Source organism: Dreissena polymorpha, chromosome 4, assembly GCF_020536995.1.
Source record: "Dreissena polymorpha isolate Duluth1 chromosome 4, UMN_Dpol_1.0, whole genome shotgun sequence".
Taxonomy (NCBI): domain Eukaryota; kingdom Metazoa; phylum Mollusca; class Bivalvia; order Myida; family Dreissenidae; genus Dreissena; species Dreissena polymorpha.
Genome location: NC_068358.1, coordinates 82,049,266 through 82,075,553, shown reverse-complemented (window position 1 = coordinate 82,075,553; position 26,288 = coordinate 82,049,266). Strand labels below are relative to the sequence as shown.

The following is a 26,288-nucleotide window of genomic DNA, read 5'->3' as shown; positions in this document are numbered from 1 at the left end:
TGGAGATAATTCGAAAGTTTCACAGAAAGCGGAATGCGTATATCCAATGCAGTGCAACACATCGAGGAAATGGAGCGATTGTTTAATCATGCAAATAATGAGTGAAGCGTAATGAAATGAAACCATATCATATCATATTTGTAAAAGAGATGAAAATACATGCACAAATAATTATGTATATCGTTACAACAAATGTTTGACTACAGACGTCAGTCATATTCTCGCTATACTTGATCAGGAGATTCCGTTCAAAAGCGGTGATATAAGATTAAATAATTTTAATTTTTATGTTTTGTTATATGTATTGCCATATATTGTCATTATATCAAAAGGCTATCGTAAATAAAAAAATTATCTCCTGATTGTGTTTCTCAAGTTTCTCTTTTCAGATATATATCGATTAAGCACACACGCGTCATGGCGTTAATATGTTAATATGTTGTGTTTAAACCGATCACGTCAAATGACGCGACGTTAAATGACGCTACGTAAACATTAGTTACAACGTCAAAGTAGAAATCCAGCTAGAGCAGTAGACACCATATCATCAACCGGTAAATGTTATCGTGTTTATTTGATTTTAAGTGTCAATATACAATTGTTTTTGTTGAGTAACATATGGAAAAAGTAGTCCATTTATAAAACCAAGTTTTGAAAAAAATATTGAGGCTTAATATAGCTGGAAAGAGGTGTTTTGTGTTTAAATATTTTGTCCTAATACAAATTATTAAAATGAAATATTCTTTATTTTTTAGCGTAACATTTTATTGAAATACGTTGTATTATCCGAAAGTCTATTAATATATTCAAGCAAAAAATAATAAGAACCCGTATTTATTGAGCAATTGTTTCAGCATAAAAACTGACATACTTTTTAAAAAATGCGCGGCAACCGACATAAAAGTTCATGGGTTAATCATTGATTACAATTAACCGCTCTTATTTTGAAATTCGTTATTAAAAAGCCGTTTATTTCTATTTATATAGATGTTCAATTTCGAGGGAATATTTGTGGTCCAACAAGGCGGCACCATGAAAGCAAATGGTCTGTTCAGTATCTGGATTGGTGAGAGATTCGTAGTCGTCGCCGGCATCAACCCCCGCGGACCGGAGATCGACTACAATCCGGTGTCTCTTACTCCGGTAGGTCTGATCGGTATCACGTACAAAAATGTCAGCATGATTGTTACAATCTCCAGTCCGCTCCACACTGTCTATCATCACCACCGGAAATAGATTACCACTACCAGCGAAGCGAAAGTAAACAAATTAACCATTGAGAGCAGTCAGTATTTACCTAAAATATCTAATAATAACTCGCTCCTGGATAACCAGTGCGTGTTTGGCATCTTACAGAAAGATACATATGCTTAAAAATGTGTATCTATCTTGCAATTCGTATTGACGAAGCGTTATTTACACAAATTTATGACTGCTTGGTACCGGGTTGAAATTAGAACTTCTCGAAGAAAAAGCTTTTCTTTCATGATTACATGGTTTGCCATCGGGTATGCTGTTGATTTCCTATTCTTAATATATACCATATTAAAGCTATTTCTTGTCTTGATTTGATTATTGTTCATGGAAATCTATTAAATTAAAATAACTGTAGTGTACGGCGAATAGTTGTTTATGGCAAAAGTCGTGTACGGTGAATAGTTAAAGTCATGTACGGCGAATAGTTGCAGCGTATTGGCCAAAGTTGTTGCAAATTAAAATGATTTTAAGAAAATACATTTTCAATGTACATATATATTCTTAAAGTCGGACTTTTTCCCCTTTTAATGATGTATAAATCGTAATTCTAAACTTTGTTTTTGCCCACCGAATTAATACGCAAACACAGCACATATGCGGAAATTAAAACAATTGCTACGCCATGTGCGTTTGCGGTTGAACGCTACAACGCTGTGAACAGAAAGTCAGCCGAGTTCCAATAATTACACGAGTTGTATATCAAATCCTGATTGGAATCCACTTGTTAGTAAATATTTTATCGATTCATCTTGATTTTAAAACATAAAGAAATAATAAAACAAATCGCTAAAAAGCTGCTTTTTTAGCGGGAAACAATATGAATTTTATCGTTTGACGTGTTAATAATGAGGTCATGAGCACGCGCGCTTAATATTTGCAAAAAGATAATGTTTTTTGCTGTCTGTGTTGCATTTTGTGTTTAACAAATACCACATCTTGGGATCAAATAGTTTGGCTTGTTGAATCTGATTCGATTTCACTAAAGATTATTACTTTATAGTTTATTCCTAGTAATATGACCATACTCCACACATGACTGATATACCGGTAAGAACTTCCTATTGACCATGATATAAAAAATATATCAGGAAACGTTATATCAGGCAGTTATCAATGCGGTTGTATGATAAAACGTTGCCTGATATTTTATTTTATAACTGCAGCTTTTTAGCGATTTTTTCATTATTTCTTTAAAATTGGGGGCGTAGAGGTATGATAAACAGAAAAACAGGTTAGATCTGTTTGTAATATATTGTAATATATCAGGCTCGGCCTTGCCTGATATATAACATAAAGATCAGGTAGTAACCTGTTATTCGCTATGTAGCATGTGCCCGTAATACAAAACATTTTTTTTAAATATCAACAATGCATCAGACGTATTCTTTGGCCATTAACGGTCTCATCGTAAAGAATATAATTGTATTTGTTTGTTTTATACCAAGATGGTCACGTATTTGCGAAATTTTCATTTATTTTCCCTTACAAACTCAAAACTATCTGCCGTACACAATTTAATTTTATTTTGCTATACGCCGTACACGTCAGGTTCTATTCGCCGTACACAACGAAGTTTATATTTTAGCCAAACATTTGCATACTAACTTGATTTGTGGGCTGAAGCTTGCAAAAACCGATAGTTTCTATAATTATTTGCACACCATTGAAATATTCGGCAAAATAATTATATCTTCCTCGGACAAAAGGAAACAATATGTCCCAATGAACTTAATTTTCGGTACCAGGTACCTGATGATTTATCTATTTCAACACTCGAATGTATTTATAAAGAACTCCAACTACTTACGATAGAAGTTTGATATGTCCACTATTAATTTGTCACACAGTTTTTTGAAAACGTTCGCGATAAAAATGGTAAAACTTATTCTTTTCACGAGCACTACCTCTTGCGTGATGTTTACTTTCGCTTCGCTGGTTATCTATTTCCGGTGGTGATGATAGACAGTGCTCCAAGGCAAGAATTCCTTTCAGTTATGCGGCAGTAGCAAGGCCGCCGCTATATGGGATTATTTCACCACCGCCATTGATAACCTAAATTAAGCGGCGACATTTGGTGCAGCGCGTCACTTAGTGTTTCATCATCATCATCATTAGACGCCTGTGTGGATACAGATCATGAATATACATATCAGAGGGGCTTCATAAGCCTTACCCTTCTCAATTACAGATGTCTGTCTCCGCAAAGGTTTTCCATTGCAGATAGAAGTTTCAGCTCTATTTTTTTGCCCGATATGGTATGTGGACCAACCGATGATAAGCACGGGGCGTGCCGTCAGCATGTTCTGAGAGGTCACAGTTTAGACTGTGTCGACATGTCATTAGACAGCTTCATCAATAATAATGATACCAACCAAAATGCAGCAATTCAACAGGAAGACTTTACTGCGCCCGATACAGTGTATTGGGCAACGTTGCGGGCAACTAACCGACGAGCGACGGACGGATATGTCAAGCAAGCAGCCCAGTTTACTTGAGAGATTCCTGCGCTTCTGTACCTGCTGTATAAGTAAGCGTTGATTTTTTTAGCATTTATCTTAGATTTTTTACTCGAGAAATCAAATTTTCACATTTTCGTTTATAGCAATACATTAAATGCATGAACAACGTCGATTTCGTTCTTTTTATGAAATTGTGTGCGAGTTTTTAAGATAATATATTGAGAATAACCGGTCTCGAGCAAATAGTAACACTAGCATTAAACCTTACGGACTTTAACTACGTGGCCCTGTAATATCAGCTATCTGACGAGATACCGTATTTACGACTGCATTTTAGTGGTTTACCACATAATGACACGCGTTGTTGTTGTTTGTTACATGGAACATGTCTGGATTTATATCACGTAAGGAGCTTTAGGAGCATCGCAGTCATATATACCCGGTAACCCGAATGCACAGGCTTGGCTCGAGCTACGCTGGTCGCATATGGCCTAAGACCAATTTTCACATGACGCGGTCTTTAGCAACCTTATGGCGTCTTGTGAAAAGAACATATAACCACGATACTTTTCGATAGAAAATTGAAAACCGACTGTGTTATTAAAGCAAACTGTCGGTAGCCTATTCTGGCTTTCGGGAACGATTTCAAGCCAGACTGACCGTGTACGTCACACATGTGTGATACGATAATTAAACGATTTTCTTCTTATCATGACTCTATACTTTAAAGTTTTTCGGTAGTGTTTTCTCACAATGCCGATTAGAGGCGTTTACCGATAGTTGGTTGCATTAAAGAAGTGATGAGGCCACCATTTTTGGGTAATTCTCTCAAATCAGCTGATGAAATATTCGGATTTATTCATTCGGATCTACTGCCGGGAAATTTCCCCACCATGTTATAAGCTGTTGAAAGTTCATTTAAGGTGAAAAGCTGGGTTAGTCAGATACGCCGATAAACTCATAATATATAAGTTTATTCCTCCGTTCATATCTATCTTAAATCAAAAACTATAAATGCGATCGAACGTAAGCAAAAGATAAATAAACATGTCTTTACACACATAATGGATTCAAGTCAATGCGTGCCAATGTTTAAGCAACATTAATTTTGTGCTGCAATGTGGCCATTGAATTCATTTTCGTGAAGAAGAATTGAAATCTCGCCAGGAAGACGATCTCTTTGCCCACTTAATCAAGTTTTTTAGCGTTTAGAAAAAACCTAGAAAAGCTAACACCAACGTGATGTCTATGCTTATAGAATACGCGATATTTTACAATTAATTGATTTTGAAGGACGTTTTTTTTAATAGTTATGTGGCAAGTATTTATTATGATAATGCAAAAACGTATAGTTTTTATTCAATACATAGCATTAGCTATCTATAACATGGATTATTGTAAGTTAAACACGCTCTCAGACTCTTGCGCGTATTCCGAAATAAACCGGGTTACTAGATGTTATGGTGGTTTAAAATAAATAACACTTCTACAATTGTATTCAACGATGTCATTTACAATTATATTTACAAAACATTGTTTCCACGTGTTTTTGAAAATACGGTTTATCTGGGATTTCGGTTAACTAATACACGCTTTCTGACGCGGAGCGGGTACCGTATTCCCGATGTTGTTCTCAACCCAGGCGAACGACGAAAGGACATGAGGTCCGATAACGTGAAAAAATTACCATCGCTGCGGTCGCCATTGCAACTCTTTTTCGGACCTCAGCGATACTGGTACCATACTTGGACAGAGTTTCGTCCACGTTCTTGAAGCTGGTCACTATTTCTTGCTTCTCGGCGTTCATGGTAAATGCACTGGTGTTGGTCGTGCTGTTCATCAAGATCTTCGACTTCTCAGTGCTGACCTCCATCCCGTATGATCCTAATCTGTTATCTGTTACTATATCGGGGAACTCTATTACATTTGTGACTTTATCAGTCCATACAGTAAATAAAGCACGTAATTAACACGATCAGTTTCAATACGTAACGTTTACCTATTACTCAGAAGTATGTCGCCGTTTCTTTTTCAGCATTCATATAAAAAGGTTAGTGTACAAATAGCAAAGCAATTTCCGGGGTGTACCTAGTTTAAATTTGAGGGAAATGACTGATTTTTAATAATTTATTTGCGGAATTATATTTACCAAGTATAGAACATAAATAGTGAGGACACCATGAGATTTAAAATGTGTTGTATCGTATGTAATTTTAAATAAGTGGTCTTCGCCTATGATTTGAATATACATATAGGTATATATGTTTCATTCGGTATGTTTAATATTCTTAAAAATAATCTAAAATATAGTGATGCGCTGATTTGTATTGTTTCGACTAATCAAGACGAACAGAGCCATGACGTAACAACGGAGATTTGAAATATTCGTGACCGAAAATTGTACATATCTTGAAAATACACAAACTTTCTTTCATAACCAAAATCCTATACAATAGTGATTTTATTTTTTTGTCCAATAAATGTTTTTTTTATACATTTATTTGCATTTTGTCAAAGAGCGATTATTAATATGTATATAATTTATAATATGTATATATATCTTGTAATATCGACTGCACAAGCAAAACTGTAATTAGTGTACTTGTATTTTATTGTAAAAATATTTTGCCGTATATTTAAAATCTTTTAAGTATGCTTATAAATATATATGTACAAAGTGCATAGTCGCGTGGTAGATGTCATTTGATTTATAATTACATCCAGACACACGTGTTTATGTTAGGAGTGATTTTTTGTATCGAAGGTGTCGACAAATGTTATTCGCATGTCATCATAAAAACACTATCAAGACAAGACAATATCATTCAAACATAACACAGTCAATATTTAAACTTCATAAAATAAAAGTAAATTCACGCCAAACAACCTTTCGCTGCACTTGAATTAAAACAAGAGCTGTCTCCATAGGATGACATATGCCCCTGAAAAACGGTTTGATAGAAGTTATGAGCATTCTTCAAAACCTCAACGCAGATTTCGAAACCTAAACGCGGACACTAAGTTCAAGGTCAAGGTCAAAGGGGTCAAAATGTGTGTGAGTATGGAAAGGCCTTGTCCATATACACATGCATACCAAATATGAAGGTGACATCTGAAGCGACATAGAAGTTATGAGCATTTTTCGAAACCTAAACGCATAGTGTAACGGACAGACGGACGGACCGACGGACAGTGCGATCACTATATGCCCTCTTTCGGGAGCATAAAAAGGAATGGATGATAATTTCTTGCATATGTGCCAACTGCTTGTTTTTGGACTGAGGATGAGCAACGCCAAACATGTACTCACAATCGTTATTAAGTTCATAATAACATTTGTATTACTTGATTAATGTCATTTAATATTTTTATTGGTTTTACAGTGTGTGTGTGTGTTAATAAATTGTGAATGGGGCGAAATGATTTAAAAATGAATACACTGCTGACTGAGTTTCACTCAATCAAGTGCCACGATTAGCCTGGCTTCTTACTACAGTGTGATTACTTTAAGGTGCACAAATAAGTCCCATATACAAGAATAAAAATTTCAAAAGAATTATTTCATAATCTCGTGCACTATTTGTCATATATTTTCAATCTCCAATCGCGTGTGTCGAATGCAAAGAGCAAGTTATCATAATTTTGTAAAACCTCCCTGATGTAATCACTCTACTTTTTAAAGTAGAAACGTTTTTTTTTTTTAAGAACGGATTGATGTTCCTTTCACACTTTACACAGTGCTCCAGCTAGGCATAAATCGAAGGGCGCCGCGCCCTGCCCTCCCGAACCTCCGCCCTGCCCCCCCCCCCCCCGAACGTCCGCCCTGCCCCCCCCCCCCCCCTAAATTTTTTTTTTTTTTTTTATTATTATTTTTTTTACATATGATAATTCATTAATCTCTTATTACATTGTAATTAGTTTAATCCTCATTGTAGACATTATATTTGAATGGTTTAATAATAATGGGAATAATACAATTAACATGCAATAGGAAGCATTCCAGAAACACCCGCGCGCTCGAACGTGCCCTTTTACAAAATACCGCGCGTCAAAAGTGCCCTTTGACAAAATACTGCGCGTCAAAAGTGCCCTTTTGACAAAAAAGCCCCCCTGCCCTTAATGCGTTAGTGCTTGAAAGGGAAGTTATTTTGCATGAACAGTGATGAATATACTGTCATGACCCCATGTTTGACATTTTTATTAAATAGGTGACGAGTTCATGTTTGTTTTTATGACAATGTTTTATATTTTAACTCTATGTCAAGTGTAATTACTTATTGCATATAAAACTAAACATCCTAGTATCAATATCTACTATGCTTAATTTACCATTTGTACATTTCATATCCATGTAAAATCCATTTTTGTTGGTCATTACAATCACATTTGGATAGACGCCATATTTAAAGGAAGTGACTTTTGACCTTTTTGTTGAATTATGGGTAGTGTACATTGACGACCTCTGTCAAACTTTCAGCAGACGGTTTTATCTTGCATTTTCGCAGTACATTTCTTCATCATGCGGAGGTTTGATTTTTATCAAACAATTACAGTCATGTGTATTTATATGTTCTAAACCTTATTATTATACTTAAAGAAACATTTCCAGTCATTTTAATGAAGTTTTTATTGTTTAAACTTAAGGCGGTAACTCTGTTTATTTTTGAGGTGATCGGTTACGCTCGGAAGATGCGCGGATGGTGTGCGGTTGAGTTATTGCTCGGATTTATTAATGTCATGACCGCGCAAGGCTCGGACCTGCTCGAAGCCTTAGTATATAAGCTCTGTAAATTTCACAGTGAAGGACTCTGATTTTTTTATGGAATTAAAGGCACATTCTCATTACTAAATTTTTCTCTATTAAATAATATTTTTTTAGGTATTTTCATTAAAAGTAAGTTAGAAACATTTTTCATATTTTTGCATATAATAGAGTTTTTGAATAAGATTTAAGACTAAGGTATAGGGATATTTTATCGTACAGTTTTAAGACTGATTGAGCATTGTAAATGTGAGTTTGAGGATTGTATTATTTATGATAAATTGTTGAATGCATTGATGTACTATTGATGCAAGTTAGTTAGAATAAAAATTTGTTGAACTTTATTTGGTTGTTTATTATAATTGTTTTTTGAGAGTCATTAAATGACTCAGGCTATTATCTTCAGTTTATTTTAACAAGAGTCCATTTTATTTTAAAATGTTTAAATACAACTTAATGAAAGAAAAGTTGGTTTGACACCAAGAGTAGACCCGCTATCACATTGAAATAAGGAAAAGAAAAAGAAGAACCGCTCGGCTCGTTACAATACTTTGTATAATTATTTAAAATTATTAACGTTGATGCTTCCTTTCTAAATCACTTGGGTGTTTACAGAAGTTGATTTCGTGTAACGTGTCTCGCAAGTTATCGTATCGCGCTACGTTGTACACTTCCGGGTACATAATTCTATCACAAAGGTTACACAATGACTTTTGGTACACGATGTGGTAAGGCAAGCTGGTGTAGGCGCTCTTACGTTCCAACAAGTTTGCGTACTTTTTATCATCGTTTAAGAATTGTTTCAAGTGACCTCCAAGCTCTTTTGGATTTTGAAAATCCATGGCATCTATGTAAACACCATCTGGAAGAATATCTTTAAAATTGGACTTAGTACCTCCCCTTGTAACAATGATTATATCGTAGTTATAATTTTCGAAAAACTTCTCCGTGATGTAATCTTCGCACAAAGAGTTTTCGAATGCTAAGTAGAACTTGTAATCATTAAGAACGGAAAAACAGTCGTCATGTTTCCACCGGTTTCCGCAATTCCATGGCGTCATGGCATCCGAGCACCTCCCGAATATGTCAACGTCGACGTATTTCCGGAGTTCCTTGACGTACATCTCCCGCCAAGACGACGTGTGGCAGCTAGAGGCTATCCATACAACAGAGTGGTTCTTCTTCTGTGCAATCGACAGGAAGTCTTTTTGCGGGATAGGCATTGTGGGAACTATCTCCCCGTAGGGCATGTACACGTCACTTTCTCTGTGGTACGTCATGGTCAGGTTGAATTCTTTGGCCTGTAATTAGAAAATAAAAGACTCATTATGTTAATAGTTCAATTTAAATGTTTATGGCACGACAGAGAACAACGAAAACTCGAGCCGTTAATAGATTAGATAAATATACATGTTTGCCATAACATAAGGCTCTTTCAGTTCACCAGATATTTGAATGCATACAAACACGTCTGATACATTTCAACTTTTTTAAAAAGATACTGATGCATTAAAGTTATAATAGAAATATTTGTTGAAAGTAGGCAAATGACACTTCTTGAATGTGAAGTATATATGTGAAGTTGGTGTACCAAAACCTTACAATGCACCGAGGCTAATGTGCGTAACTGTCATATGTTAATGATTAAAATGCTGAACGGACATACACGTGTAGGCGTTGACAATTGTCCCATGTTTGCTTACATAGAATTTAATGCATTCTCGTCATGCTATCTAAAATTGCAAAGCCGCAAAATAGTTCATGAAGCTGCGTGGTGTACATAGGCGCATAGAAGTATTGATGTTTACTTTAATGTATTGTGTGCATTTTAATGTTTCCATTTCCATTTGCTTATGAATCGCCAAATATTTAAAAATGATGCCAAATTCCCAGAGCGGTAATCTATGCAAAAAATGAATGACCATAAGATCTATCTCAATAGTTCAATCAAGGGTTAAACTGAATATGTACAATTGAAAACGTGAGATGCGAAACTACTACTTACGCATTTTTATTTTTTAAACGTGCGAACATAAATGCTTAGTAATAATTTATAGTTATTTGCGGTTAACAGCTATTTGACTCGTGCTTGTACTCGTATTATCTTGAATAATTTCGATCATGCTAAATGACATTGATTTTTATAATTTATTAAATTTACAATTTAGTTATTTGTTATGGTATATTTCATCTTGATATGTAAAACATATTTAGGAAAGTATCTTGCATATAAATAAAGCAGTATGTCTGTCAGAAGCGTAAGGCTTCGTTTAGTTCTTTGGATAGTATGTGCCTTTCTAATGGAGTATATTCTTATATTTGTTTTTAATATTTATGCTCGAAATAAATATAAGTTTGCGTTATAAAAATGTCTTAAGTCGTATATATGTTTAGTCATTTGTGGTCAACTACTGCAACAACAACAACAATAACAAAGCTCGTTTATTGATCGATCCAACTAAATTAATCATAATATTATTTTATCTTGTGACCGGGCCAATGTGTTTTTTAATCCTTTAATGTTACTTGTGATCGCGCGGTCGAACGCTGTCCAGATTCGCAAACATTTTAAAAAGATTCCTTCTGTATGTATACAAAATGTACAAATCCCATTGGTCCATGCTAGCGGCACTATTTTTAAAACATTTTTAAACAAGAGATGTGTTTGTAAGAAACACAACGCCCCCTATTGCGCCATATATTTGACCTTGAAGGATGACCTTGACCTTTCACCACTCAACATGTGCAGCTCCATGAGATACACATGCATGCCAAATATCAAGTTTCTATCTTCAATAATGCAAAAGTTATTGCAAAACTTTAACCAAGGTTAAAGTTGTGGGACACACACAATGAATGAATGAATGACAGACAGACAGACAGGTCAAAAACAATATGCCTCCGATATATCGATCCGGGAGGGCATAAAAATAAATATTCAAACATAAGATTGTATAATTTGCGATGACATTTAGATTTGATCGCATGTCAAGGACAAGAAGTATATACAAGCTCTATGGAAACAATATACGTATATACTATATGGTTTAAAAAAACTTAATTCATGCGGCATATTATTTCATGTTCTTGTTACTTAAACCAACTTGTTTGGTTTCCATAAAGAAACATCGTGTACATTACTTCATTAAAGATCTTTTTTGGAATTTACTTACGAAGTCCATCCATTCATCACCAGCCTCATTATACTTTGTAGGGGGCTCGTTACCCCAAAACACCCACATCTGGTCCTGGGGTCGGGAAAACGACTTACAATCTTTGGTCATCTGGCGTCCATCGAAGATGATAGCCTTTGAACTCTCCGCCTCACTTTGGTCAAAGGTCAAACGACAATTGGCTTGCGGGCATTCGTCGAAGTTTCTCACAAAGGCATCCGTTCGGCTGGTCACATAAAATGGCGGGTTGTACCATAGCACTATATGGCGACCATCGTGTGATTTTGACCATCGCTTGTAGATGTTGAAGATGATGAACAGGAATAGAAGCGCCATGCACACTGTAAAGAAGTCCACAAGGGTTGAATTATTGTGAAAATCTTGGTTTAATTATATAACGATCAGAATAAAATTAAATAAATGTAACTATCATAAACAATACTACGACTACGACAACGACTACGACGACGACGACCGCCGCCGCCGCCGCCGTTACCACCAACAACTACTACCACCTACTACCACTACGTATACCACTACTACCACTACTACTTCTACTACCACTACTACCATAACTACCACTACTTCTACTACTACTACTACTACTACTACTACACTACTACTACTACTACTACTACTACTACTACTTCTACTACTACTACTACTACTACTACTACTACTACTACTACTACTACTACTACTACTACTACTACTACCTACTACCACTACTATCACTACTACCACTACTACCTCTACTAACCACTACTACCACTACTACCACTACTACTACTACTACTACTACTACTACTACTACCATACTACTACTACTACTACTACAACTACTACTACTACTACTACTACTACTACTACTTCTACTACTACTACTACTTACTACTACTACTACTACTACTACTACTACTACTACTACTACTACTACTACTACTACTACTATACTATGACTCGACTAACTTACTACAACTACTACTAACTGACTACTACTACTACTTACTACTACTATACTAACTTACTATACTACTACTACTACTTCTACTACTACTACTAAACTACTACTGACTACTAGCTAGCCAATACTACTTACTACTACATCACTCACTCTACTAACTACTTACCGACTACTACCTACTACTACTACTAGCTACTTACTACCTACTACTACTTCTAACTACTACTAACTACTACTACTACTACTACTACTACCTACTACTAGTACTAGTACTAATGACTACTACTACTACTACTACTACTACTACACTAACTACTAGCTACTACTACTACTACTACTACTACTACTTACTACTACGACTACTACTACTACTACTACTACTACTACTACTACTACACTACTACTACTACTACTACTACTACTACTACTACTACTACTACTACTACGGACTACTACTACTACTACTACTACTACTACTACTACTACTACTACTACTACTACTACTACTACTACTACTACTACTACTACTACTACTACTACTACTACTACTACTACTACTACTACTACTACTTCTACTACTACTACACGTACCTTTTACTAACTGTCTCATGTCCGCTCTGGTCCGACATTGTAAAAGCCTTTTCATTGTTGTAGAAAGTTATATCTTTGCATTAATTATATAGAATCGCTTTTTTTCTTTTTCTACATCGGGTACCAAGTTACCAACCATTTAAAAGACCAAGTAAATGTACTACTGATTACATTATTTTGCAACAGGTTTTCAATTGAAACGGTCAATGCTTGGTGATCCGTGACTAAGCCGATCTTTGCCAACAGTAAGCATGATCGATTTATTGTCGTTAAATGTTTATACTAAGTATCCTACGATATGCTACCTCTTGTCATACATGATTCCTGTTCCATATTCGAAACAAATCAAAACAATTTACAATTTTTATTACCAATCTGATATTTTATATTACATAATCTTCTTGTTTAGTACACATTTTTAACATTGAGAAAGCAAATAGTGTCGTGTCATGGTTTGCTAATTGGCTGAAGGCTTGTTCGATCATGCGAGTCCATAGTGCGATTTTCTGTAGATTGATGGACAACGGCCTCAACCGAGAAGGTGTAAAGTTGTATTTAATAATCCGACTCTGATCGCTTTTGATCGTTAGCTAGCTTCTTTAATTTCCAAAAAGTGATATACGTAAACGACAGAAAACGGAAACGACACTCTTGTAATTTTGTTAAAACAATACGCTATAACATTGTTGGTAATAAGAACCCGAATGCAAATATTCCATCGAAAAACTTTTGACAAAGAGACAATGAGTCGCGTCGAGCAAAAATGGGTCTTATGCGATTTGTGGCCAGCGTTGCTCCAGACAAGCCAATCCATTCGCGCATTCTGGTCAGTAGCTATCATGTCCGCTTATATCGCTTATCAGACTACGAAACATTACGTGACTTCATCGTGGTAGGCCTTTTCACAGATGTTGGCATGTATTGAGGTTTGTCATTCAATTCTTAATATTGATAAATGTAAGCATTGGATCTAAAAAGTTCAAGTAAAAAAAACAAGAATCTAATTAAAAAAGTAACCCTCAACAGTGATCGAACCACTGACCCCTGGAGTCCTGAAGTAAAAAGTCTACCATTTAGACCACTCAGCCATCCGTGCCCATGCAATGAGTGATGTATTGTATACTTTATATAAGCGATCCGCGTTGTTTCACAAAATATTACGACACGACAACAACAGATCTCTCCAAATTATTCATTCGTTTTGCGTTGCAACGCTTTATAATTTTCATGTTTTTAAATCGTCAAAGATGCATAATTATAATGGCTATTTTAGAGCATGGAAAATGTTCAGTATTTGTGTTTCCTCACAAATGTCATAACTAAAACAAACATTTGCGAATCTGAAACTATTTTTTTAATGGTTTCAATTTACCAAAACGTGAGAATACCCCTTTAAACAAATGAAAAAAAGAGAAAAATTCGGATTCAGATAATTAACTCTAAACATTGTTTGGGTCTTTTGGGGTAAAAATAGTCATTTTATAATTAGCAAAATACACGTTAATGTTTTAAAAAGGAGAACAGTCTTTAACACAAAACGAGGAATTCTCACATGTCATGAAAGTAAACAAACAAAAGCCGGCTTTGAAAATTGGAGATCCATCACTTGATAATATCTTGTATAGAAATACCACTCTGAAACTATAGCTGCAAAACAGACATTTTCAGATCTACGGATAAATCAAGATCAAATACGGTTTCTTTAGGAAAGCTTCGTCGAGGGATTCTGGCGTATGATGTTATCCACGTTACTGGAAAGGATGATTTAGATTGATATATCTGAGTAGGATTCACTTTGAACATGCACCGTTTTTTCTCGTTTTTTTTCTGAAGCACTTTATTTTATCCAATTATGGTTAAAGGGTTTGTTTTGATATACCGGTAAGTGTTTTATCATACATGATATTATGTTGTGCATCGAATAGTATCGTTACCGAATTCTTTTATTATAGTCAGTGGCTAAATAAGGATCCAGTTAGTCTATCTTTTTAAGTTTATATGCTGAATTGTAATTGATACCATTGAGAAAATACAAGAAAACCAACTGCATTTACTACCGGTACATCTAAAGCAAAGAATATAATAAACACAGCAGATAAAGACCTCGATCTTTTACCCATATTTTCCCAAACGCTTAGATTTATAAAACATATTAAAATTACCCCCTCCCCCTCAATCCGACACACGACACACATCGGTGTGTGTAAGTAATTAAACTCTGTCTAAATTTCATCATATATTTGTTTGGGTTTAGCGTTTTTCTCACCTTTTATGCGATATGTTTTATTAAATTTAGAAATCAGTCTACAGTAAATGATCAGTGGATTGCTTTGCGACTTACTCGAAATATATAACTAATTTAAGACCCATCTTAAATACGTTCGGTTAATTATTTTGATTAAAAATCCATATTTTAACGTTATAATGTTACTTTATGATGAACATCCAACAATAGAAAGGGTGCTTTTATACATGTTTGTGCAAAAAAAGCAGTACTTGAGTTGTCATGCAGCTTTTATGTTCACTTCTATATGCATACGCGCATATTTTTATTTTAAAATCAAGTGGATAAGCATTTTAAAATGATTTTAATGATGCACAGTGCTAGTGTTTAAACAAAGCAACCTTCAAACAATATACAGTTGTGTACAAATGATGAGTGTAAGCGTCTCGTGCACATAAAGGCGCAAAATGAACTATACATATTTCTTATTATTCCACACGCATACGCATCCAGGTTGGTATAGAAGTTACACACGTGGACACAATTGTCAATTCTCACTAAAATATCACTTTTATGTCTTAATATTGGAGACCGCAGCCGTGAAACTTACGAGACGTCGTATTACAATCAACTAATTGGTAACCGGGGAAAAACGTTTAAAATACAACATTGAGCTTGTAAATGTGTCAAGTTCTTTTCATATCACATGACATACCTTTTTTATCTCTTAAATGCATTCAGCGCCTATTGATCATTCTGAAAATCAATGATTCTGTGAGTGCATGCTTGCAAACGCAGCCGCCAACGGTTGACTAAATGTTTACTTAAGTTTACGGTTTTACTTTAAATGAGGAGCGAATAAGTGTTTTGTGATCTTTAATAATTTGTAGTGTCGTATAAACCGTCGTCTTTTTATTATTTTAAAATTTATATTTTACAACACCGGTAATTAAGTTTGGTCACATGACCACTATGGCGGAAAGTGACGAAAGTCCCTCCCCTCCGGATAATTGTCACGACCCCAGCATTGGCCCCAGAAGAGTAATAATAACGAAATCGGAGACCGGGTTTGGATTTAATGTTCGCGGACAGGTTAGCGAGGGCGGCGTCCTTAAGTCGATCAATGGAGTCCTGTACGCACCGCTTCAGCACGTCAGTGCGGTGTTAGAAGGTGGGGCGGCTCAGAGGGCTGGGATCAGAAAAGGGGACAGGATTTTGGAAGTGTACGTATATTTATCGCTAGTGCAATATTTATCATAAAAATTTTAATTTCTGTATTTGTGATTATTTTGGCAACTTCCGGTTTGTGTTAAATCTAGGTCACTCTGACATGTCAAACAGTACTCCTATAAATATGAGGTCGATTTACATCGACCTCATATCGTTTAACGTTATTTTGCAATAGCATCGTTCCGACATGAATTCATGTCGGAAGCTTTAACGGCATCAAATTCATATAACAGCACAGAATAATCATGCAATAAATTATTAAACATAAAATATAAACATTATTTTACTAATTGCATTAGTAAAATGTTTATACAAACTTACAAGTAATGATAGTCCAGACCTTAAAACACTACCACTGTTCAAATTCCATATTGTTGCCATATAGCACTGTGTAAATTGAAAGTTGCATAATGTTACCTCATTGGTCGGTTATAAATACATTGTTTCTCTATATATAGTATTCGATTTAGACGAAAATAATAAATTACGTGGAATGTCATATTAGTTTTCCATTAAAACTTTGATCTTGCTGTGTGTGTTTATGGACGTTATTAATTATGTTATACTTATTTTTGTATTTCATTAAGAATTAGAACGTGTAGCCCTTTTTGTTAACTGTTTTTAGCAAACGATTCGCGGCTTAATAAGACACGGAAAATAGTTAAAGCGACACTTTCATTTAAAGGTTTAATGTGAACAATATTAAATGAAACCTTTTTTGGTATTAATATATTTTATTGACATGTTAAATTCGATACTTGAAAAGGTGTTTAGTCTTTAAAAAGATGTCGCTGATATTGTTAATTTCAATAACTGTTAATATGCTTAATGTTGTGTAAGAAATTGAATAGTTTCACTGAGTTTTATTCCCGCCTAAAATCCGATATCGTAAAACGCGCAACGGTTAAGAATAAGGTCTCAATAAGTTTAAGTATTCAGATCTGAATATCAGCAGCTGTGCCAGCTGGGAGCCCCGTTTTGGCTTTAACAACCGCAAGCGAAACAACATACTTTTTTAAGTCTTGCACTTAGACTCCATGATCACAAGTATAGGTCCCTGCTGTGGCGTATGACACCATAGTGTTATTTAGTATTGGTCGGCACAGTATCTGATCATAACGAGACAATTGGTTTGTGCTGAACACAGGGGCAATAAAACCACAGATCTATCAATAAACAAGATTATTGAGATATCTTTTATTGAACACCGCGATATAAATGCTCAAACCACGGACTCTAGATTACACGGATAAGAAACATGGCAACATTCTCAGAATCATCACTGCTATATGTGTAATCACCTAACAATTCGTCTAAAAATAATTTATATATTTGAGTTGAAGACGATGTACTGTTGTATAAGTCTGAATAAACTATCTGTCTGCCTGTCTAAATCAAAGCCGTCATCGTCCCAGTGAAAAAAAATCTGATTTTGAATAGTTGAACATGATGCCCTAATGTCAAAATACGAAATGACCCGCGTAACACCGACCGTAATTTTCAAGAATCTTTAATAAATTGATAATTTAAGGTAAATAACATTTCATATAATTATACATAATTCCCTCGTTGATAATTAACAGCAAACGATGAATGTTTTTGACACCCATTTTATTTCAAGTATGCATGCAAAGCCGAATAAAATCGAGAGGGTCCGCTATATACGCTGTTTCATCATAAATTTAACACCATTTCTGTGTTATAAACAAGAGCTGAAATAGTTAATTTATTAAGATTTATTTATAATAAGCTTTATTGATATGTTTCGTGAACAAAATACTACAATATATCATAAAAAATATAATAATCATGGCAAAGGAAATTCAATGGCCGGTTTCTAAACAAAAGCATAATCGCCGAGACCGTAGCATCAGTTCAGTGCGTTAGGAACGCGCGCTACTTTCTTCCGCCTTCATTCCTTAATTACTTTCGTTTTTAAACAATTTTTTTCTATCGTATACAGAATTCTATTCTCCTAAGCAAGATGTAATTTTTAAAACTGAACTCCAAATATAAACGCTACAAATTGGTATTAAGTACGAACATGTCAACCGTAAATCTAGATTCTAAAACTCCAAAACGGTATGATATTTGAAAAAGTTAAAGTTATAACTCGCCGGGCTGTCGAAATCAGAAGAAAAACTTAATATATATTTATATATCTGTTTACTACGTAACGTAAGCTTTCTTATGATATATAATTTGTCAAAATCGGCCGAGAAATGAAACTATAATTCAACAAAAGACGTGAGTGGGTACATCAAAATGTATAACCTCGGCGCTTCGCTGTACGCTAATTGTAAAAAATCGATAGGCACAATACGGTAAAACGCGCGGTGGTAAAACATAAAATGTTTATATCTTGTGTTTATCTCGCTATAAATCCATTAATAACAACGTGAATATACTAAAACGTATATTTTTGAAAGAGGAATTAATAAGCAACAAGATAACGTATAAACCAATAAAATCGGATGAATAGTTTTTGCATAAGATTGAATTTACTACAGTAAGGGTCAAATGCTCGATTCATCTCCTAACAATATACACTCCGTGATACAACTGGTAGTTTTAACACACACATATAGGTTCCATTTAATTAAAGAGAACAGAAAGCTAAAAAGTGATGTGGTTTGTTGTACAACAACAATTGGTTATGTGTAACCTATTCAAAAAATAATTTCGTTCAAGATAATTCAATGTAATTCTATAAACGACAAACACACGAAGTGTGTTGTGTATGTTTATTTTTAAAAATGTACATAAGTGATTAAAAGCACAATTTTTACACATTTAAGAGGTAATCGCTCACATATATGTCTAATTAATGATAATTTTATGCATTAGCAAAGATTTAACGAGAAAAACTGAAGTTTTAGTTGAACTCAATTTGCTATAGGAAAACGACGGTAGCCGTTTAGACGTAAGCGGGGTAGCTTACGTCTAATTATTTGGACTAGTCAAACAGTTGTTTTCCTGTTTGGCATTTCAGCATGCTAGTTGCAATAAATCAACTCTCAGCTTTATAACCCAAAAGGTTGCTGAGAGTTGCAATGCGCCGTCTTTGTCCAAAGGTGCAAAATTTCATCACCACTGCAAAGGCTTTGGAACACTGATACTGCAAAAACTTATCAACGTTTACCTCTCTAAAGCACAGGGATCTTTTAGTCAATATAAATTGCCACCTTAGAGTCTTTTGATGATTTTTGCTTTGGCAGACTCTTATTCTGAACGCGAATTATTTCAGCTAAGGGATCTTTAAGAAAAAAACCTACATACTATATAACAGTATACAGGGTACAAGAGATACAACTGTCAAATTTCCTGCACAACACCATGGTCTGAACAAAAGCCAAAAAATCTCTTCCAAAAGCATTAATTACACAAAATAAACGATATACCAACAGCAGAGACATCTATCTTTCAGAAAATAATAAACTTGGCAATAAACTACGATCATTCATTAAATTAAAACGATACCTTTCATGCAAAAAAGCTCAAAAATCCTAACTGCTACACAAGTGTGCACAACTGAAAACTGATAATTCTAGTTGTAATTTCCATATTCCTTTAAAACTAACCCCTTTTGAACGTACATATTCATTTGCTAATTTCTGTTTATAGTTTTATATAACATAATTACAATTAATTGTGATATTTTGCTCGAAATTCGTATAAAAACACTTCAATGTCACAATAACAATAGTCTACTTTCATTTTAGATATAACACTTCATGTATTTCTAACATACAATTTGATTGGTTAATTCTCCACTGCATGAAACAGCTAACCAATCACGTTGCGTGTTACATTACTTAACAACTTGCAGGGTTTTTTATCTGATTTAGGGGAAAGGGCCTGGCCTTTTTTGAGGGGAAAAAAATCGCGCAAAATGCCGGATTTTGAAAGAAAAAATCACGCGACACGCAAATTTTGGGGAAAATAAGGAAAGTCTTAAATAATCAATTCATTATATTTTGCTGTTTTTAAAACAAAATCAAGGCAACAGATAATTTAATTATGCAATATGTTATATTTTCTACACTGGATCAGGTTAACTTATGTATTTAAAGTTAAAATTTTTTTTTTTTTTTTTTTTTTTTTTTTAAGGGAAAAAAAAGAAGTCTGGGGGAAAATTTACCTGCTGAGGGGAAAAAAAAAACTGAGGGGAAAGGGCCGATTTTCGGCGGGTCCCAAAGAAGGAAAAAAAGCCCTGACTTGCATGTACACATGCTTGAAGATTCTAGATAATGTAAACAATTTAAGATTTACGGTGTTTTTACACATATGCAGTTACATGCCATCATAAAAGTTGTCTACTTTGATTTATAAATTATATTTGGATTATAAAACACGGTAAAATTTGCTTAACTGCTCAGTATTATTAAATTATGGAACAAAATATGTCAATGTGTGTGCACACTTTTGTCCAAGTTCGAAAATTTTACAGCTTTTCATGAAACTTCCGTTTCAATGAAAACTATTTACGCATTGACTGCTATAAAGATAGTTATATTCTGAAAGATAAATGTCTTGGCTATTGTTATATTGTTTATTTGGTGCAACTATTGCTGTTGGAAGCAATTATTTTGCTTTTGTTCAGATCATGGTGTTGTGCTGGAAATTTTACAGTTGTATCCCTTGTATATATATATTTGTAGTATGTAGAGAACTTTTATTAAATGTCCCTGTGCTCTAAAGCACAAACTTATGCAAATGGTACCATGAATCCAAGAAATAATTGCTTTTTATTTAATTTGTTATTCTTTTGTGCACTCTATCGACCATATTGGGAACTGTTGTAATGTTGCCGACAAAACGTGTCGCTATCAGTTAGGTCGCATTACACCAATATTTTCCACATTGTGATAATTGATGTACCCGTTAAGTCGATAACGATGTTTTGAGTCGTCGAATATTTACACTGTTCGAAATTTCAAAATGAAAGCGACAGCAAAGATAGTGTGTTGAAATATCACTGTGATTTTTAGGTTGCATGCAATTGATAACGTCCGTAGGCTGCCATTCAGGTAAACCTAATGTGTTTATGAATTTTATCTATGGCTCTCCTTAATTGGTAACGAACAGCGTCTGTTTAGTGATGCGCACAAAATCTGTGCGCAGATTTGCTCTTGAGTTTATTAAGGGGTGCATATGGACTCCCTGAGCTGCCAAAGCAAAAATCATCAAAGGCCCTGGGAGTACGTTTATATGGACTATTCAGCATGTAAGTCAGTTACTTGGACAACATTAACCAAATAAGAGATAGATAGAGATCCCTGGGAACTCTGAAAAATACAGTAAAATTATATGCAAGGGATACAAATATCAAACTCCGGAACAACATCATGGTTTGGAAAATACTACAAAAGCAACAATAGAGGTCGCAGTGGCATAGTTAACAAATGTATATGGTGTCCCCCTAGCGATCAGGAGGGCATAGGTTCCATCCACACTGTGGGAGCATTCTTTAGATAGTCCCAGTGCTCTTGATGGTTAAACTTTTGCCACTCATTTTCGCAATTTTAATATTTTTACCACTTAAAAAATTAGTCAAATTAATGGTCTCCCAGAGCCACCATACTTAAAAGTTGTCGCCACAATCGGGCTACATTTGGACAATGAAGATCATGTTATTTTAATACAAACAAAAACCGAGCATTTAACAGTATGTTAAAGGAATTGATTTAATAACAGTATTATTTATAATAACAATACATTTAACATTGTTCATTAAATAAAGGCACATTCAATCAGTTGTAAGTCTTGTTGATTGACACTTTCTTAGAAGCCTGTATATGTTGCCACAGCTTGGGTGCTTCAGCAGCTTTCTGGTAATCTGAAAATACAAAAAGGGAAATATAATATTAATATAATAATAATTATCAATTAATGTGTAGAATATAAATAATCTAAATGTGTGCTAGCATATGACCCACTAGCGAATGGTTTAGCACACCTAATCGAGATAAGAATGTCATTAGGGTGTGTTAGCATGTACACTGCGTAATCGATTTCATGACATGGGAATTTTAATAGCAAACAGAATCGGACCGACTGTTTGGGATTTTCAATAGGTCTTTCATGACCCCAATCGGTCAAGGACCGACAAAACCGAAAAAAATATGATCCCTGCCCACTACATAGAGCCCATAGCACAACAGTCAAATAAAATAAGCATTTGTGTATATCAAATGCCAAATTGATTTTTATGTGCTTAACGATGTTTACCTTTTTTAAATCAGTACATCCGGTAGTGAATGGATTGATTAGTTTTGAGGATACAAAGAGTACACACAGCATAGATTGTGTGTTGGAAATCATATTGAAGGAAATGAAATTCTGATTAACAACTGTTTTTGTTTGGTTTTTGTATGCTAGCTGGTGAATGTTACCAGGGAAACGTTTGCATTTTTCGAACGAGTCTCATAATTATCAGAATCTAATGTTCACTTTCTAAAAGTCGTTATACACTCTGAACTTGCCATTTTGAAGAGTAAAATAAAAATATGTCACCGTTTAAATAGAATCAATACATGTAAAATGTTGAATTGTTTTCTATAATTACACCAATTGTTCTAAAAACAATCTATACTTACCTTTTTGATTGTCATGGTTGTCAATGTAATGGTCTTGAATCGGCTTCGAACACTGTGACAAACACTTCACATTTAAGCGCAAAGTCGGTATATTTCAATGTTGTCTTATCTCTGAAGCAATAAAACTGCCGATCAATTAAGATAACAGTTTGTAACAACACCCCAAATAATCTCAATTATCACCATTGCATGCCACTTTGCGACAGTCGCATGCTCCATTGATTTCAGCAGTGTCGCTAACATCACGGAAATCGATTGCATAACGACTACCGTAAAGCGGCTGGTAAACAGCGCGTCCTATATGTCATTTGAAAAAAATTTAAGCAGACAAAATGCAGATTTTCGAAAAATCGCCATTTGCGAAAATTAGTCGCCAGAATATTTATTTTGTCGCCATTGGCGCCAATGGCGATCGACAGCGGGAACCCTGCATAGCAAAAATTATCAAAGGCTCCATATGTACCCCTTCATAAACAAAATTGCAGTTCTGTGCAGAGATTCTGTTGGAACAGTGTAAATATTCAACATCAGTTCGATATCGTCATAGACTAATGTTATATCAAATATCATGATGTGCAAAAGATTGGTGTAATGCGACCTTGCTGATAGTCAGCGACATTACCACAGTTTTCCAATATGGTGGATAGAGTGTACAAAAGAATAACAAAGTAAAAAAAGCAATTATTCTTGCTTTAATGGTACCATTTGCATGAGTTTGTGCTTAAGACAGGTAAACATTAATAAGTTTTTCCAGTATCAGTATTCCTTAGCCAAATAGGTGGTGATCAAATTGTGCACCTTAGGACAAGAGTCTGCGCATTGCAACTCTTAGCAACCCTTTGGATTATAACGGTGAGAGATTAATGATTGAAACTACTTACCAAATATGAGCCATTGTAACCATTGTTAAATCATCGTGTTTTATTCAATGTAAGAAACAGCTGTAAGTAACAGCTGTATTGTTTTAATGAGTTCGTCTGTCAATTACAGACTTGAACAATTACCAAGATATGTTATTACACAACTGGTGTGGTTAAAACAATTCACATTGTTTACATATTATTGAGGCTTTAATGCAAAATCTGAAGAAGACTTTTTTGACTGGCCTGAAATCTAAAACGGTTTTGTGCTTTTAAGTTGATTTTAAGATTGGGTAGTACAGTCAAACCTGTGGTAAGCAGCCAGTGAAGGGACATACCCAAACTGGCTGCATACGACAGGTTGGCTGCTTAGCACAATTTAAGAAAATTGACGGCAGGGTTTTTTATCTGATTTTGGGGAAAGGGCCTGGCCTTTTTTGAGGGGAAAAAAATCGCGCGAAACGTTGAATTTTGGGGGAAAAAAAATCTGCGAAAAGCCGGATTTTGGGGAAAATAAGGAAAGTCTAAACTAATCAATTTAACATATTTTTACTGTTTTTAAAACAAATTCAAGGCAACAGATAATTTAATTATGCAATATTTTTCTAGTTTCTACAGTGGATCAGGTTAACTTATATATAAAAAGGTAAAAAAAAACAACAAAAAAACAATTTTTTTTTTCTTGGAGGGGAAAATGAAATCTAGGGGAAAATTTACCAGCTGAGGGGAAAAAAAATCCGAGGGGAAAGGGCCGATTTTCGGCGGGTCCCAAAGAAGGAAAAAAAACCTGGACGGTCAGCTAATTTAATATACATGTATAGCACATTTACGACAAATGTATATGCATGTACTGCAATATAAAGAAACACATTTAATGTATAGCACAATTATGACAAATGTATATCCTTTATACTTTGTACTGCACATATGCACTTAAACAAAAAAGTTATATTCAGTGTTAAAAAAGGGATAAAGTGAATTTTAAAAGTTGTTATGACAAGCTTTTCTTCTCTGTCCAAGTTCCTAACATTTTTTTTCAGAACATTTTCTTCGCAAAGAAATCTTTTATAGAAGTTTGTTTGGTTGTTTTTGTAACACGCATGTCCACTAAAAACTCTCCATTGTCCATAGCAATCTTAAGCATGCCCTCACTTCCATTTTGCAACGCAAACTCCTTCAGTTTGTGAATGTACTCAGAAGCATCATCCAAAGACACTGGTCTACTCACACTGACACACTGCTCTTCTTCTCACGAAAAAACAACCCGGTCTCTTCCATATTAAAGATATCACTCTGGGCATATCCTTCGCAAACACTCTTGATTTGGCTTTTCCAGTTTGTCACGATGTCAACGTTCACTGAGGCATGTTCACCACTTTGCTTTTTGATTACAATGTTGTGTCTCTTTAAAAAAGAGTCCAACCAGCCACCAGACCCTTTAAACTCAGTAAGTCCAAGATCGCTTGCGAATTTCATGGCCTTTTCCTTAATAAGTGGCCCACTGACATTGATTTGTCTGGATGTTGCATCAAGAAACCATCTATAACACAAATCATCAATTTCACCGTAGGACACACAGACTTTAAAACGCTTAGGGTCTGGGTTCCCACATTCATATTCTTCCATAATGTCCCTCTTACGTTTCGCCACATTTTGAATTTGGGTCCTACCGACACCAAACTCGGACGCTATGTCTCTCGACGAACGTCCGCTTTCAAGAAGCCGCACAACTTTAACACGGCAGGTTGGCCGCTTAGCTCATGTGGCCGCGCCCTCAGGTTCAACTGTATTTGCATACCAACTCAAGAAAAACCATTTTGATTGCTCTACAGTAAAAACCAAACTATACAAACCAACAAATTTCTTCTCAATTTTTTACTGCACAATGAGACTGGTTATTGGACCAATAGGCCAGACCTTACAAGATTTTACAGGACATGTATGTCCAAAATCGCTCATTTTATGAATACTTTTGCAATATTGAAGATAGCAACTTGATATTTGGCATGCATGTGTATCTCATGGAGCTGCACATTTTGAGTGGTGAAAGGTCAAGGTCAAGGTCATCCTTCAAGGTCAGAGGTCAATTATATGTGGCCAAAATCGCTCATTTTATAAATACTTTTGCAATATTGAAGATAGCAACTTGATATTTGGCATGCATGTGCA

The 26,288-nt window shown here is 34.9% G+C and overlaps 2 protein-coding genes and 1 long non-coding RNA gene across 3 annotated transcripts in view; 2 read left to right on the top strand and 1 right to left on the bottom strand.

Moving 5' to 3' along the window:
- Window positions 1-506: 506 nt before the first annotated feature.
- LOC127879306 (uncharacterized) lies at window positions 507-3,886 on the top strand. The gene is made up of 2 exons (XR_008049003.1): window positions 507-554; window positions 988-3,886. It is a non-coding gene; the product is annotated as an uncharacterized LOC127879306 (long non-coding RNA).
- A 4,986-nt stretch (window positions 3,887-8,872) lies between these two features.
- Window positions 8,873-13,424, bottom strand: LOC127879295 (3-galactosyl-N-acetylglucosaminide 4-alpha-L-fucosyltransferase FUT3-like). The gene is made up of 3 exons (XM_052426073.1): window positions 13,207-13,424; window positions 11,652-11,992; window positions 8,873-9,779 (listed from the first exon to the last, which is right to left on the bottom strand). The coding sequence occupies exons 1-3, from the start codon at window positions 13,259-13,261 to the stop codon at window positions 9,051-9,053; spliced, it is 1,125 nt and encodes a 374-aa protein (XP_052282033.1). The 5' UTR covers window positions 13,262-13,424; the 3' UTR covers window positions 8,873-9,050.
- A 2,937-nt stretch (window positions 13,425-16,361) lies between these two features.
- The window catches only part of LOC127879289 (sorting nexin-27-like), a 53,690-nt gene continuing 43,763 nt past the window's right edge, over window positions 16,362-26,288 (top strand). The window contains exon 1 of the mRNA XM_052426065.1: window positions 16,362-16,653. Coding sequence (XP_052282025.1) covers window positions 16,394-16,653 — 260 coding nt within the window. The 5' untranslated portion in view covers window positions 16,362-16,393. The remainder of the gene's footprint in view (window positions 16,654-26,288) is intronic.